The sequence below is a fragment of the Austrofundulus limnaeus genome, unplaced genomic scaffold (genome assembly GCF_001266775.1).
Source record: "Austrofundulus limnaeus strain Quisiro unplaced genomic scaffold, Austrofundulus_limnaeus-1.0 Scaffold23, whole genome shotgun sequence".
NCBI lineage: Eukaryota > Metazoa > Chordata > Actinopteri > Cyprinodontiformes > Rivulidae > Austrofundulus > Austrofundulus limnaeus.
In genome coordinates, this window is record NW_013952425.1 from 3,639,661 (window position 1) to 3,641,038 (window position 1,378).

Here is a 1,378-nt window from a genome sequence, read left to right on the forward strand (position 1 = left end):
AATCTACAACAAGCAAAAGAAAAAGACAAAGAAGCAGCTGAACTAGCAATCCTCAACAACTTTTTATTTTTTACACCAGGAGCTACAAGTCTGTTTCATAAAATCACATTCGCAATCGGCGGTTGTAGAGTTAAGTTATAAAAGAGTTCATACACCGCTAGTTGACAGTGTTGCGCATATATTATAATGTACATGAATTGTTGCCAGCTTGTAAGTGTCAAATTGAACTTGCGCTTTAACATTAGCTTCCGCTAGTTTTTCTATGGCACGAGTGCTTTTGAAGTTGCGGACCTAAATATTTTTATAAGCTCTTTAGAAATTGCGGAGCTAATTTTTGGATTGRCTCTGCCCACCACTGATAAAGAGTCTCCTGACTGGTAAAGAACTGGTTTGAAAGTGGGCTGCAGTATCATGAATCAGAGTATAACACTAACCAACATACTGAGCGTTGACAGGTCTCCTTCACGTGCCGCTTCCAGAAGTTTCTCCTCCAGTTTCCTCTCTTCCGTTCTCTCAGCCGCTGGCATCAAGATGTCATTCACAGAAAGATAATTTCACTTATAGATAACATAAATATTCTGTATGCATGGATGTCAGATGTGTCATCATGGGAACCGATTGAGCACATGGTAAGTTTGAAGCCGACAGGCTGGATCCCTCACCTTCTAGCATGCTTCTGATCTCTGCGTTTTGCGTGACATCTTTGGGAGTCTGAGCTGTCCCATTGATGACAGCAGCACATGCATCATAGTTCAGCAGCAGCATGACAACCTCCTGATCAATATGTGATGGATTCATTGATCAGTTGGTTCATTTAGTGGCTCAATGGATGAATAAATGTGTGCACAAAAATTATCAAAATGATGCAAAGATTGTAAGAAAATTAGAAAGCTGAAGTGAAAGATTTGACATGCAAACAGACCTTTCTTCCTGTGAAGGCAGCTTTATGCAGCGGAGTATCTCCTATATTATTGGGTAAGTTCACATTTGCACCTGCCTGCAGAGCATGGAGTAAGACACTTTACCTGAGCACTCTGGTTAGGACTTCCACTTTCTAATGAACAAAAGAAAAGACTACCTTGAGCAGAACTTCCACTACGTCTTTGTGACCAAAGTAACAGGCCAAGTGAAGAGGCGTCCATCCCAGGTTCGACTTACTTTTACCTGAGGAAACAGGACAGTGCACGTTACCTCCAGGGNTCTTTATTTGCCAAAACTTAAGCTAAAGAGTGCCAGTAAATTGTTTGGTTGTTAACATCAGAACTTGACGTTTTACTCTTCTATTTATGAGTAATCTGAGTTTAATGTGAATTAAAATTCGGACGCGAGTTTTACCTTATTTAACTTTGAAGCTTGTTATAGGAATCACCACAATCAG

At 40.3% G+C, this 1,378-nt stretch overlaps 1 protein-coding gene across 1 annotated transcript in view; it reads right to left on the reverse strand.

The window, feature by feature from the left end:
- The window catches only part of LOC106514885 (oxysterol-binding protein-related protein 1), a gene marked incomplete in the record, with an annotated part of 104,287 nt that overhangs the window by 96,311 nt on the left and 6,598 nt on the right, over positions 1 to 1,378 (reverse strand). The window contains 4 exon segments of the mRNA XM_014004417.1: positions 435 to 520; positions 663 to 774; positions 923 to 997; positions 1,079 to 1,164. Of these exon segments, the coding sequence (XP_013859871.1) occupies positions 435 to 520; positions 663 to 774; positions 923 to 997; positions 1,079 to 1,164 (359 nt within the window).